Genomic DNA, 13161 nt, shown 5'->3' on the forward strand with positions numbered 1-13161 from the left:
GAAGGAATCTCAGATTTTTTTCCGTTTTCACAAGTTTCTTCCTTAAAAGCCTCTGCTACGACTTTGAATCAGTACAGCAACAAATAAATCACTGGCAGTACCAAAATAAGCATGAATACCTCTAAAACAAGGCTTCTTATTTCTAGGTGTACAGACAAACACGTGTAACACTCTCTTTGCTTACATAACGTCAGCAAAAGAGAAGCTTCTGAGCTACAACTTTCCTGCAGTTAACAGGCTCCTACAATACACGTACAGGCTCCTGAAAATGGACTAAAAAAAGGAAAAGACAATTAGTCAACAATTTTCCTGTTCACTAATAGAAGCAAAAGCCCTTCATGGAACAGTGGCATTCTTAAAAACAAGTGTTACTGCACGTGTGCAACTTGTTAAGTGCATATTAAGGTTCTATTCCAAAAAAATTTGAAAATTTACAAGTAACTCGTTATCCTTAGCTTGCACAGTTCCCTTTTCTTTAATTTTCTATGAAATCTCAGAAAGCCTGAAAAATTCATGTCCACATAGGGAGACAGTCCTAGAGAAAAAAGTGGCAGCTCTTTTAGAGAAAGCTTATGAAGCTGAAGAGAGATACATTCTTAAGTGAGCTTTTTATGCACCTTTAGGCAATTTCTGAAATACGTTCACTTCTACCTGCACAGGGTTTACCAGAAAGCAAGAGTATTTGTCAAGACTGATCTTCCTTAATTGTCTGTAGACCGAAGGCTCTACCTGTAGGCTCCATCAGCAGCCTTTGTATTCTCCAGTCACTAGAGCAAAATGCTACCAGCGCTATAAAGCCTGCAGACGCATCGAACAAAAAACTCTCTTCAAAAGTAGCAAAACAGAGTTGCTTCCATTTCAGAGCGACGCTTGACCACACCCCACACCGCTCAGGGCCGAGGGTCCCCCGTATCTAAAGACCTACCACGCAGCTATCCCCAGCCACAGCACCCACACAGGGACCCATTTCTTGTCCCACCTCGAGCTATGCAGCCTCACGGCGCTCAGCAGAGGCGTGGAAATTCCTCCTCGCTTCTTCAAATTTTGAAGTTTCTCCAGTTCTGACTTAGAGGATGCTCTCATCGTGGTTTTTTTTTTTTCTCCAGAGCACAGGCCACACCTATATCCTCTTTCCTCTGCGTTTCCACAAAGCTTTCCTCAATCCCCTTTGCAGGGAAGTTTCCTTGGAGCCTTTTACCACCGAGGCCTTCAGCCGAGTAACAGAGCCTCCCCCCCGCAGCCCCCCTAGGCCGTCGCACAAAAGCTCGGCGCCTTCCCAAGCACCTGCACCGCAGAAACACCCACAACCCTCCTCCCCCCCCTTCCCCGCCGAGGAGCGGCCCAGCAAACCGGGGGGAGCAGCCCCCCCGCCGCCCCCCCGGCCCAGCTCACGACGGCGATTCCGGGCACGGCCCAAACCCGCGGGGCGAGCCGGCCTCCCCCCCCTCACCTTGAGGATGTTCTCGTAGATGGTGGCCCGGAACTCCAGCAGCGCCTTCTGGTCGAACTCGCGGCCGTGGATGATCCGCATCTGCTTGAGGAAGGTGGATTTGCCGCTCTCGCCGGCGCCCAGCAGCAGGATCTTGACCAGGCGGCGCACGGCCCGTCTCTCCCGGGCCAGCATCGCGTCGATCTCCCGGCTCCGCCGCCGCGCCTCCCGCTCCGCATCGCGGCTCCGCTCCTTGCTCTCCCGCCGCGGCTGCTCCCCGGCGCGGCCCGTGGCCTCGGCCGGCAGCAGGCAGCGGCTCAGGGTGCGCACCACGCCGGACATGGCGGCCGCGGGACGGCGGGAGCGCTCACAACGCCGCGGGGACCCCAGGCAGCTCCGCCAGCATCGGGCGGAGGCCGCCGAGACGCTGGGACCCGGGAGGAGGAGAAGGAGGAGCAGCAGCAGCCGCAGCCGGGGGCTAAGGGCCGGGACCGCCCATTCCCCTTCTCCCGGCTCGGCTGGGCGACGCTGCGGAGGGAGGGGAGGCGGGGTGCGGCCCGGGGAGGCAGGCCGGCCGGCCGGGGAGAAGGGTGGCGGCGGCGGGGCGCGGCCTGCAGGCCCTGCCCGGGGAGGGGGCACCGCCGCCCCGCTCCTCTCCGAGCGGCGAGGGGCCGCCGTGAAGACGCCCCCGAGGCCCCGGGTTCAGCCAGCGGCCGGCTCCGGTCCCGCTGAGGCGCGGCGGTGCGCTGGGACGGCGGAGCCCCCGGCCCCCTCGGTCAGGGAACGTCGCCGCCGCCTGCGGAGGGAGGTGCCCGTCCGGCCCTCCCGCTCCGCCAACGCTGCGTCTCATTGGGCAAGGGGAGTGTCGGTCAACGGCTCCCTCTTCCAATTGGAGAAGCAGGCTTGTGGGGCGGGCGTAAGCGGGCGACAGGGCTCAAGGCACGGCAGGGCGGGCAGCGCCGGGAGGGTCAGCGCGGGGGCGGGGACGGGGGCGGAGATTCCCCACGGGAGGCGGGGCGAGTACCAATCAGAGGCGAGAGGGCGGGCCCCGGAGAGAGGTGGCCTCGGAGGGGGCGGGCCCTGAGCCTCGCTGTGGGAGAAGGCGGGACGGCCGCGCGGGGCGTGACGTCACTTCACTTGACGTCACGCTACGTGACGTCGCGTCCCGGGCCATCGGCGTGAGGAAGGCGCTGAGGCGGTGGGGCCCGCCCTAGGGCCTCTCGGTACCGGGGTGCACGGCGCTGGGGAGAAGGCGGGCAGCGGTCGAGCCGCAGAAGTCGCGCAGTGACGTGTCGAAGCGTGTCGTCACCGACGTCATCCAGCGAGTGCAGGCGGTCAGGGCTCCTCAGCGTCCGCTGCGCCTCGGGAAGCCAGTGCTCAAAACCGTGCCAGGGGTCGTCTCTGCAGGCCGCGGCCCGAGGCCCCGCTGGCCCGGGGAGCAGCTCCCAGGCGGCCTCGGCCTGCGATGGCGGCGGCCGGCTGGGCCTGGGTAGCAGCGAGGGGCCAGGGCCCACCCTCTGCTGAAGGCCGTTGTGACACGTGGCGTTTTTCTGCCTGAAATTTAATTTCTTGATTGACGTCAGGTGTAATTTTAAAGCCTGTTGAAGCGATCTAGTGCTGGGTGGGTGGTGAGGCAGGGGTGAGAAGATCAAAGTAGGAGTCTGTGTCATTCGTCTGAAGGAGAATCCCCTCGGTCTCCTGATTCGGTACTGGGGGAAAGAAAAACAACCCACGTTTCCGGAAGCAGCTGGTGTGTCATCGCCTGGCAGTGGCTGGGATCCCGGACCTGGCTGCAAAGTGAAATCATAAAAGACAGGCACGTGCCCTCGGTTCTACGAGATTGTGTGGGCCTTTCTGTATTACTCCTTTTGTTTGTGCTTCAAATTTATGCCGTAAACTTCTAATCCAGTTTGAGCTTCAGATAACTCATCCTGCCCCAGGCCTGTACCAAGCACTGGGGCAAGTGACACAAATACAGAGAGCTGAGGGAAACCGCTAAAATGACTGGGATTTCACAGAAAGTTAAGATTGTTGAGAAGTTTTAAGATATCCCCAAATCTCAGGGAGTCACAGATTTAGGACAAAACCCAAACCAATTAAACAAAACCTTTCATGAAAGTGAGAATCCTGTGTGATTATTAATCACACTGAGAGGCTGTTGACAACATTTCCTCAAAGAGCAAATCTTTTTCTCCTTGGCATGAAGAGACTCTTAAAAACACCTTTAGGCGTTGCAGAAGTCAGGATGAGAACAGCACCAGACTCTTAATCATGAGCCATTCACGGGCAGCACAGAACCTTTCTTGAGAAAGTTCTTTTTCTCGTCCAGGATCTTACTTTTCGGTTGTAAGTTGAGACTGGGTGGCACCAAATTCCACATATGAAATACCGCTGTAATTCAGGAGTTTCCCCACAGGATGTCATCCTTGCCCCACGAGAAGCCAGTCAGACTGGTAGGATGAAGACAAAACAACTCAGCCTCTGAACCCCCCATAATCTCTAGGCCTGATTTTCGGAACAGCTGAGCACTCAGGACTCCCGCTGGAATCCACAGATGCTAAGCTGCCGGCAAATCAGACCCTATGTAACTGTGAAGTGCCCAGATTGGTGTTTTCTGATTAGCTCAGTTACTCCTGCCCCACTAGCTTTGTCTGTGCCCTACTTGAGGTCCTCTTCAGATTTCTGATGTTCCAAGGGGTTTTGGCAGAGAATTCAAACAACTATGAAGTCCAACTCCTACGATAGGCCAGCTTCGTCTGTAAGTGAGAGTGATATTAAGGTATACAATAATCAAACAAATCAGTTGCCAGACGCCCTTCGTTCTCTATGCATTCATCCATGAAAGCAGTTTTCAACGTCTTGCATCTAATTGTCAAAAGGAAAAGGCCCACCCCTCCCTCTTTCCCCCGCAGCACTGTTGTTGCTCATCTAATCAGTCAGAAGCTGTTCTAAAAACAGGACAAAACAGAATTTTGTTTACTACTGCAGATCTGCAGCAGTACGCCTTCTGTTGCGCTGCTGAGGGACTGGGCAGAACCTCACAAATACACATGAGGATCCCTATTGATGTTTCTGCAGATGTTTTGTTACGAGCGTAAGCATCCCAGTAAAATCTTGTAAGAGAGAGGCTTGTACTCAGTCTCAGTGGCTTCCCTTTCTCCATTTGCTTATTGTCTGACCAGTTCCATGCTTCAAGATTTCCAGTCTTCGACCAAAATTATAACAGTTTATATTAATACAAAATAGAATAAAAGACTATTAAAGGCTTAATTTTTCTATTCCTTCTTTTACTTTCTCAGTTTCCAGCTTTACCTTTTTCCTATTTCTATTCTATTTTCCTTTTCCCATCCCTGTTTCTTCCAATAACTCCTATTCTCTTTCTGCTGAGATGAAGAAATACTCATACAGCTGCTTCTGTATCTCCTTCCTTCATCTCCCGTATATAGAGAGAGGTTGGAGACTGAAAGATGGCAGAAAATAGAGGACTGGAGGACAGAAAGGAAGAGGCAATAAGGGCAACATTATTTCCATTTCGCTTGTTGGCTACAAAGCAACTGAACTGTGAGCAGAGACCAGGAGCTCTTGGGGAAGGGCTGGAGCGTGGCCTTCTGAGACCCTGGGAAAAGGTGGCAGAACATTACAGCTGAAACTTTGCATGGCTGTTGGAGAAGCTCATGGACTGCTTGTACATGAAGACCATATTGCAGTTGGAGTGGCGTCTGGGCAGCTCTGATAAATGAGGAAGAATCTATGGAAAAAGCACTGATATTGAGCTGCAGTGAGTAAGATCCATTTTCTGCTTACAGAAAGGCCAGAAGAGGAAATGGGCTCACTGATGAATGTTGGCACAAAATATGAAATGGGGAGGGCTGAAGTGCCTGAGTTTGGTTCTTTCTATCTGTTTCAAGCCCCAATTTTTTCTACCTGGGTCAAGCATGGAGAGGATATATGGATTTAGCCCTTGAAAGGATGCAGAGCTATCATTTCAGTGTCTGGAAGCTTGTAGCTGAGTAATCCCAAAGTCTTCCCAAGTCTCCACCTGGGTGACGGCCCATTCTTTACCCAGTCCACTGTGACCCATACCTTAAAGCCTGTGTTCTCTTCTCTCAAAGTGTGTTATCAACATCAGCAGAGGAGGCACAGTATGAGGGAGGTGCTACCACTTCACCCGAGAATGCAGCTAATGGACCCTGTAAGTGTTACAAAACTGAATGTTTGCGCATACCTGGGACATGCCTGTTGTTTTCCTGAGTGCTACCAGGCACTGTCACTGCCAGGAAGAATTATTTTGCTCAGAGAAACTGGGAAGTAAATAAACAACAAGGAGGATATGCCTACCACTTGCAGTCTAGCACCATGCCGCAATATCAGAGCTAGTGCTAATGTAATTTAAACTTCAGAGTTTAGGGAAGAACCTGGCAATCTTAAGACAACAGCAAGAAAAAGTGTGCACTAATGGAATCACCTGGGTTGATAAATCATCCGCCTTGTCCTTTCTGACCACTGTGCTAGATGAGCAAACTGAGTCAAAATATCGAACTGTTGTTACCACAGGGCAGAAGCACTCCTGGCTTCGTCTGACTTATTTAAAGGTGTTGGGGCCCTTGAATTGCTCGTTGTGCATTCAGATAGTAAAGCTGGTAGATCTGAAGAAGATTTATGATCTAAACTCTTTTTGCTTCTGCGTTGTTGAGACTGTGGCTCTCTGTGCCTGAGGAGGTGCCGGAGTTATACGCACTTCAAGCCCTTACCTAAGCTGATAGTTTTGTCGTGTTAGAAGAGCCATATTCTGCTTATTGCATTCTCAGAGGTTTTATGTGGCTTTTTCAATGTCTTTTTCTCTGCAAACTCCCCATAGCAGAATGAAAAAGTGGAGAGAGACAAAGCAAATAACACTCTCCTGTGGAGGAATGAAATAAGAATAGTTCAAACATATTGACTATTTTCTAGTAACATCATTAACATCCCTTTTAACATTGCTGTAATATACAGTTGTTTGGGACAGGCGTATTTTTTTTTTAATCCAGATTTGCCAAAACTCCTTGAGCTTCTAACCACTGACAGTAAGACGTTAAAAACTAGGTCCAGAGAAAGAACTAGAGAACCACAACCAGCCTTGTAATGGTAAGACTGGAAGAGGAAGGGATAACCAAACAGTGCTTTCAAATTATATTTGTTTGATTTCAGTGTATTCTGATTTTTAATCATATTTTCTTTCCCCTTTGATAGATCTGTGAGTACAGGGGTTGCAGAACGCTTGGTTTGTGCTGTTTGTAAGTTCACAAACGTGGATTCTCTTGCAGTGGCCCAGCCCAGCTTTCACTAAGCAGTAAAAGTGCCTAATTATGCCAAAGCAAAGCATGCCTTCTTCTTTTATTTAATTTGTAGCACCATTTTTTCTTTTCCATGAGATATTTTCATCTTCTGTCCCACAAAGGGTACATTACTTGTATACATAAACTATGTGAGTCGTGACACTTCACGTAGTTAATTTTCACTGTTTTCAGACTGCTTGACAGTAGCTTGTTCTCCTTCATTACACACAAGCCAATGAGTGGAGTAGTTTACTTTCAAAACACAAAACCTCATATTAATCCCCAAACAATTAATTATTGAGAGAAGACAAGTGTATTTTTAACCCAGCCTGTGACTTTTCTACTTATTTCATGCAACAGGGCATGATCTGTGTAATTCCAGGTGTGTCCTGCCAAGTGCCCTGCAGTCTCTATGTTCTTAGCGTGAAGTTATTGTGATCACATGCAGGGACCCTGTACCTTGGTTCTGAGAGTACAGAAAGATGAGAAAGTGAGGTTCTGCTCAAAGGTGTTTCCTCACAGGACACAGAAACTGGGCCTGTGGTGTCTGAGTGGGGCTGAAGGCTCAACAGGCCTTGCTTCTGAGTTCTGAATCTGAAGGTGTATTCCTAGAGCAGAAGGGGACAGGACAGGCACTTGCTGGCTCGAACGTGTGTCCTCAGCGTACACAAAAGTCTGACATCTCTGAAACAACATAAAACCAGACGTAGGTCCTAAAAGTGTTTGGACCTCTGATTTTGAGTACACAAAGGCTCAAGCAGCAGGTGGTTTTGTCAGTTCAGGCGCGTAGTTGTCTATGTCATAAAAAGTCATCAGAAAACAAGATGAGTGACATTAAGAGGGGAAAAAAAGGGCACAAGCCTAAGAAGTACAAAAACAAAGCCAAAGAAAATGGAGCTCCTGGAGAACAGAATCTAACATGTTTGCTGCTGAGCTATGTCCATTTTTTTCTGCATTGTTTTTAAAATGACATTTCATCTGGTGATGCAGAGCCAAATATCTCCACGGGTAACATGTAGCTCCCCCAACTCATAGGAAATTAGCAAGCCTTAATAAAATGGATGCATAGCTTGCTATTGCAGTTCCACATCTAAAGGGGAAACAGATGTTTTCTTTAGTTATTCTCTTCATGTCTGAAGGAAAGCTGTTGTTTAGTTGTTTTTTGGGGTTTTTTGTTTTTTTGTTTGGTTTTTTTTTTTAAAGGCTGGTGCTGAAAAGGTTACAAATGCTGCAATTTTTACAGACCTACTCCAAGGCTCTCTGCTAACCTGAATTGCTGAGGTGACGCTTGCAGGTGCCTGTCACCCACTTACCAGCCTCCTATTTCTTAACACCTACACTTTCGGATGAATAAATAGCACAGAGTCCACAGTATTTGCCTGAGACCATTACTGGGCTGGCAGGCCAGGCTTCCAAGCCCTCTGCCTGAATTCACTGTGAAGTTTCTCAGCCCAGGTGAGTTCCAAAGGAGAGGCAGGATGGATGCGCATCTGGAAAGCGTGCTATCAGAGATGTCACTAAGTGGGTCTCTCAACGCTGCCACATGAAAAGGAGAAATCTTGGTTCTTCACCTCCTTCACCTGGCTCCCTTCACTTAGTGCATGTTGTGCATTCTGCCCACAGTTTTCCACTACACATTGCAGATGGGCGATCTTTTCTCTTTCCATTTTTACACAAATATTTTCAAGATGTGCAAAAACATTGGCACTTACAGTGAGTGTTTGCCATCTGAAAGAGCTTGCCACTGCAAACATGTCTGCATGCATCCACATATCTCTAGTATTCATTCTTTACTTTGCAGATGGGTATCAAACACAGAGACTTTCAAAATGCTAATTCATTGGGCTGCTATATTTGTTTGTTTTTACATGTTTATTCATTGTTCCCTGAATGGGGGGATCCCAAGCCGCCTTTATTCCTCTGCAGCTACCAAGTGGACATTAATACGAAAAGCAGGTCCCTGTCAACAAAAAAAGGCCCCAAAAGATTGTAGCCCTTGGCTTAATACCCTTTCAGAGTATTTACCCAAACAATCCTTTTTAGCCTGTGAATATTCATGGTCTTACAGATATTATGAAAGGATAAACACTCCACGCACACCTAAATGCGACTACTAACTAATTTAGGAATTATTAGTCTCCAAAAATGGAGAAGGAAAGGGACTCTGTCATTTAAAGAAACGATAGCAAATGATGCAAAACCCAGGCGGCAGGAATGCAGAGAAGAGCTGGCAGGAGCTAACCAGATGAATGATCAGCATTTTATTCAGGCGGTGTTTCAGTGTCCACCCAGAGGAGATGAAGTATCCTGGCCTCTCAGTGCAGAGAAGGAGAAATAAATCAGGTTTTACCACAAGCAGGGTGGCAGGGAGTTAATTAGGAATGGAAAAAATATATTTCAGTTTGCAAAGGCATAAAAAAATGAGCAAATGAAGGCACTAAAATACATTGAAAACGTGTTGGAACACACCTGGGGAACAGTGACTGAGAATCCCGCAGTGGGAGCCTGCAGCCACGAGGGACTTCGCACAACAGGTGACGCTGGCAGCTCTGCTGAAAGCTGCAGTCCAGTAGCCAAATGCTGCTGCTCTGAGCTGTCGTGCGAAAGCAGACATTTCCCGTACCCTGTCTCCTGTCAGAGTCTCTCCAGCAATGAGGCAGGTAACAAAGGCAAGGGTGCATAAAGAAATAAAAGGACCTTAGATTTCCTCTCAAGGTAGATTTTTAAAAAACACAACCCTCCTTAAAGTCAAGAGGAATTGCTCCACATCTCTTGTAACTTGCCTCCCAGGAGTTGTGCAAAACTAAAATATGACAGATTTTGCGATTAAGCAAAACTACACAAGAAAATTAGCAGAAGCCACAAGAAGCAGGATGGTGGTGAAGCTACCTTATTACCCCATGTTCAGTGATTTCCATTGATGATTTAACAGTAAAGCTCAATTAAATGAGTAGTAAACTGATAGATGCCAGCCACGGATCTGCTCTGTGGTGTAGAAGCACATGCACATGGATACATTAAAGCAGGAGAAACTTTCAAAGGCAATGCATCACTTTATTTTTTCCTGTTCCAAGCTGAGGTTAAGCATGTCTGGGGCGTGCACCTCTCCAGCCCTAATGAAGATCAGTTCCAGACCAAGAGCCACGAGTCCTCGCTTCAGTCTGCTGAGTGACAGTGCTGCGTTTCTAGGGGGGCCAAAGGCTTCTGTTTTCCACTGGGTTTAAACCGTGGGTACAAGTGGGTTTGGGGGGCATATTGGCTTGCAGGAGGCAACGTCCTGGCTGTCAGCTGTTGGTGACATATTACCTCCGTGGAGAATGGCACAGGTCCTGCTGCATGCCATTCCAGATCTGCTGACGCACCCTTTTTGCCAAGAATGCCATAGGTTGCAGATCACTGCTCAAGAGGAAAGGTTTGTACATGAATGAATGCATGAATATGGCTTCTGGCTGAAATATTTAATCAACGTTTAAGTGACTTTCTGCCACCAGTGAATATCAACATTCCTCATTTTGGGTAAAAGCTGTGAGTCACATTTCAATAATATATTCAGAGAGCATCAATATATTCAGATAGCATCCAATGATGCAAGAGCGCAGTCTGTGGTCAATCACCGTTCCAGTAATTTAGGAGAGTGCAGAAGAAGGAGTGCTGGCTTTTGACTGTCTCCATGTTGGTTATTTACACACCACGTCATTTTGAGCTTGTTGTTTGCTTGTAGCTTTGGGCTGACAGTTGCCTGATTCCAAAGGCAATTCAGCCCCTGACATAAAGCAGAAGAACAATGCACGGTTCCTGTAAAACAACAGTGCTCCCCTCCACTGCTGTCAGAATGCAGGGATTAGATGCAGAATAATGCAGTCCCTGATCAAACCTGCAGCTGTAATTCAACCTCTGGACAGTGCTGATGCCATAAATTTGTGAAGAAAGTGCAGCTCAAGCGATTTGTGAACAAGGGCTGGTGAGTCCAATTGAATTACAGTTGTGGGAGCAGCCGGGATCCCCCTGCACCGAATCATTACTAATGAGAGCCAGAGAATGATTACTTACAATTTTAATGAAATTGAATTTTAATTTACAACCTTGGCTAGAAAAGAAAGAGGGAGAAACATACAGTGAATATTTGTGGGTGACAGGGCAAAAGTACAGCCAGGAACCCAAAATAAACAGAAGGAGAATGCATTCTCCTGAAAGAGACAAGATTACATTTTATCTTCAAAAATAAATTCATATTTTTGCAAACGGTTGTTATACAGCGAGTGCTGAAGAAAGCTACTCTATATCACAGTGATGATGAAGAAAGAGCTCAGAAAGAAAATGCTCAAATATGTTTTCTCCGGTCCATTGACGATACTTAGAAGAAGGGGAAGTCCTTAGCTGATTCTCAAGCCATTGCAGCCCATTGTTTTGGCATGAAATCAGCAGAATGGTAACTACAAGCACCACTGACGTATTGTAATCAAATAATCACGTGGAACCCTTTCTGAGCAAGTCTTCCAATTTCAGCATTGAGTGGTTATTAAGTACTGGAAGGAAAAGCATTATTAACACTAAATACTGGTTTAAATAGAATAATGTTTCTTGCTGTTTCCCATGTTGAGGCATTGCTCTGCTATTTTCATATCCTTTTTAATATTGCACTGTTTCTACTGGACTACAGTAAGGCATAGGGAGGTTAAGAAAAGTGGTTTATGAAGTTCATCTTGGGTATGGAAATGTGAGGAGAGACGTGGGAAAACTAGACAGCTTGAGCAAGGAACACAAAATGGATGAATAAGGGTGTACTTGCGGCTCACAACACAGGCCACACAAGTTTTGCAACTCGTAATATGAATCCGCAATTGAGGGATGAGTAGGAAGGTGTGGGATGTATAGTGGAAGGTCTGAGACCTGGGGCTTACAGCAAGGGTCGCACAAATCAGGCAGAGTGCTGGAGAGGTGCTGAAAAATGCTCAGGCTTTTGACTTTACATTTATTTTACAGAAGGTAAATCAATATCTCTTCACCCCAGTGCACTTGTACCATATGGCTTTCTGTTACAAGGTGACCAGGGCTTGAACGTGTCTCTTCTGAACTGAAAACAGCTTAATCCAAAGCGATTTCTTTTCTGCAAAATGTCTAAAGCACTGTATTACCTCATGCCACAGGGTGACAGGACCCAATCCAGTATTTCATTGTACAACTCGGGAATCAGCAGATACAAACTATTACTATTCAAATAGTAAAACATGCAAATTGAGTGGGAATTCAGTGTATTTGCATATATTAAACTATTTTGTTAAAACGAATAGTATTAAAATGAGATTTGCTATACAAGAGAGGATTTTCAAAGAGACGGGGTGGTTCTGCTGGGAGAAATGTTATAAAAATAGGTGGCTAATAACAAAGGGTCATTCTCTTCTTCTGTGTGTCACAAAATGATTTCACATAAAAGCATATTGTCACGCACAGTCATTTACTCAGACTCACATGGCCTAATTGACTTTGGACACCGAAGCTGTACCACGTCACCACTGGAGGGAGACATCATTCTTTTAAAAAGCTGTAAGACTGCTGCTGCCAGAAATGCACCTCAGCACGAAAGGGAGAAAAAATAATCTTGATAAATACAGCTGCTGAATTTGATCCAGGCTGGTCACAGTAAATCACAGGTTCTAATAACAATAATAACGCGGCATGAATGAAACAGTGCCAGATTAACAAAGATACTTAGTGTGTCCACTCTGATCAATACCGCTCAAGTGAATCTTATCCAGGCATTGAATTTAGTCCAGGTTAAATCCAGCACCAGTATCTGTATATTCTCCTCCCTTCTTCCTCCCTGCCTCCCATCACTCACAAGCTGTGCTTGCAGAAACCCATTTGTGATGTTAAAGTCTCAGGCTGATATTTCCTAACCCTTTATCTGACTGTGACCTTAAGCGTGACCAGAAAATGTTCCTGTAGATGGCATTATTTTAGTTTTCCCTTAACCCCTACTGGCCTAGTGGCCTATTTTACAATCATTCAATTACCCCTACTACTGCTGAAAAAACCCAGCGAGAAAATAATTATTTGGTGCAGCTCAAGGTCATCAGCTGCAGGAGGACAGGGAACCATCAGAGGAGCTCCAAGTCGTACTACTCAGACACTGTTGGACAACTGACAAGGGAATGTATGTACTTCAGAGAGGGGGCCAGGGCACTCCAGCTCAACGTCTTCTGCTCTAAAACCCAAAAGCTTCTGCTAGTAGAACAAAAGAAGCAGTTCTGCTTGTAAAAAAAGAAAAGAGTCTTTCTAGCTGATGTGGTGGGGCAGGTTCCCCAAGAGGCTAACGTGGTACATGCCCATATAGACGCATTCCGTGGTGGGGTGCACGTGTGCACACAGATGTGTGTTTGCACATGCACACGCAAACATTCACACATTCTGCTGAAG

The 13161-nt window shown here is 47.2% G+C and overlaps 1 protein-coding gene across 1 annotated transcript in view; it reads right to left on the minus strand.

Moving 5' to 3' along the window:
- Positions 1-2190, minus strand: part of GNA12 (G protein subunit alpha 12) — a 44236-nt gene extending 42046 nt beyond the window's left edge. Inside the window, exon 1 of the mRNA XM_075436258.1 lies at positions 1451-2190. Coding sequence (XP_075292373.1) covers positions 1451-1771 — 321 coding nt within the window. The 5' untranslated portion in view covers positions 1772-2190. The remainder of the gene's footprint in view (positions 1-1450) is intronic.
- Positions 2191-13161: the final 10971 nt, after the last annotated feature.

The sequence above is a fragment of the Opisthocomus hoazin genome, chromosome 15 (assembly GCF_030867145.1).
Source record: "Opisthocomus hoazin isolate bOpiHoa1 chromosome 15, bOpiHoa1.hap1, whole genome shotgun sequence".
Lineage (NCBI taxonomy): Eukaryota > Metazoa > Chordata > Aves > Opisthocomiformes > Opisthocomidae > Opisthocomus > Opisthocomus hoazin.